The sequence below is a fragment of the Miscanthus floridulus genome, chromosome 5 (genome assembly GCF_019320115.1).
Source record: "Miscanthus floridulus cultivar M001 chromosome 5, ASM1932011v1, whole genome shotgun sequence".
NCBI lineage: Eukaryota > Viridiplantae > Streptophyta > Magnoliopsida > Poales > Poaceae > Miscanthus > Miscanthus floridulus.
In genome coordinates this window covers 139,879,699-139,881,423 of record NC_089584.1, presented here as the reverse complement: position 1 = coordinate 139,881,423, position 1,725 = coordinate 139,879,699, and the positions used below count along the sequence as shown (strand labels likewise).

At 58.3% G+C, this 1,725-nt stretch overlaps 1 protein-coding gene across 1 annotated transcript; it reads left to right on the top strand.

Annotated features, from left to right (window-relative positions):
- Positions 1-791: 791 nt before the first annotated feature.
- On the top strand, positions 792-1,478 carry LOC136453855 (uncharacterized). The gene has a single exon (XM_066454408.1). The coding sequence runs from the start codon at positions 866-868 to the stop codon at positions 1,310-1,312; it is 447 nt and encodes a 148-aa protein (XP_066310505.1). The 5' UTR covers positions 792-865; the 3' UTR covers positions 1,313-1,478.
- Positions 1,479-1,725: the final 247 nt, after the last annotated feature.

Genomic DNA, 1,725 nt, shown 5'->3' with positions numbered 1-1,725 from the left:
GTGGCCGGAGGAGTGGCGCGCCAGCGTGGGGGCTTGGCGGCTGTGCTGTGCTCGGCGGCAGCGGCCGGCGTGCTCAGCGGCGGGCTGGCGCAGGCGGACGCGGTGGCCAGGCGGCCTTGCTGCGCTGCTCGGGCAACGGCGGCTGCTCGGCCATTGGCGGAAGCGGGTAGCGGCAGTCAGTTTTATTCGGCTCTGCCGCGCCACGGACCAGGAAACGAGTCAGTGCCGCGCCAAGATCGGTGGCGCGGCAGGCCCTGCCCCGTTAGCGGTCAGCGACTCCGGTCGCCGCCACGTCAACCATCTGTCGCGCCACCATGCATGACGCGGCACAGGCATTTGACCGCGCCAGGGCAATAAGCGCGGCCAAAAGTGTTAGTTTTTATTTAAAAAAACGACCTAGTTAGATTTGAAATTAGTTTCAAAAAAGTGTTAAATTAAAAAAAAAATCTCTCGGGCAACCCCTCGTGACCCCCAAGCCTCCCTGTCGTCTCAGTCTCACACAACACAACCCGCCGTACGGCCACGACGACCCAGTGGCGTCTGACGGTTCATGGAATACGAGGTTCCGCGGGTACAGCTCCGGTCAAAATGTGCCGCTTCGCCGAGCGAAAAAACGCACATGCTCTGCTCCTACTAAGCCATGACTCCGCCGCGTCGTTCAACGAACCTGCTGCGTCTGTGTCTGCGTCTGCGTCTGCTTAGCAAGCAACCAAGCAGCCGCCCGACTTGTATATTACCGAGCTCCCGTTCTTTGGCAGCCTTCCCTTCTTATTCTTGGACTAGCTAGTCTATCTACTGGTTTCCCTTCACCTGCTGATCGGAGAAAAAGCTCTCTGAGAGATCAACTCGCTGTCTGAAATCCTGAATGAGCTTTGTGGCCGGCAGCTCTGAGGTTCAACTCTGGTTCTTGATCCCGTCGCAGCAAGCACCAGCCGCGGTACAGCCTCATCCGTTCGCCATGGACCGGAGGCCGGCGAGGAGAGGCGATCCTCACCCTCACCGCCGGGGCGGCGCAATGCACGGTGCGGTCGACCAACAAAAGCAGCAGCACCGCGGCCGGCCGCAGCAGGGAACGGGGGCACCGGTGCCGGTGCCGCCCACGCCGCCGGTCTACTTCACCGCGGAGCTGGTGCTGGTGTTCCTGTTCGTGGCCATGTCGCTGGCGTTCCTCCCGCTCGTGCTGCCACCGCTGTCGCCGCCGCCGTTCCTGCTGCTGCTGGTGCCCGTGGGCCTGCTGGCCTTGCTCCTCGCGCTCGCGTTCGTGCCGCTCGACGCGCACAGCCACCTCGCCGTCGGTTCCTCGTCCCGCTGATCCCATTCCCATCCGTACGTGGAGGTGGTGGAGAGGATTAGGCCGCCGTACATATAATTGGGTTGTTTAGAATCAGGTTAGTTTAGCGAGGCTTATTTTTTGGTTGATCGAGGTATATTATATTTGCTGTAAACTGGTCAGATCGGGTGGATTGAAACCAACATGGAACTTGATTATTTGATCCCATGCCAAATGCAGGAATGAGCACCATGGATGTTGTTTCCTACTCGAACATATTCCATCGAAAAGGTAAATTTGAGATAGTGAGAGATCGAAAGTCGCTTTTTAGCGTATCCTTCTTTACAAAGAATCTAAACACTCCCACTGCCCGTAGTAGAATTTCCTCACATGATCACACCACCCAAAACAGTCTTGGAGCACGCACGCGTCTCACGTTTTGGCCATGGCCGGCG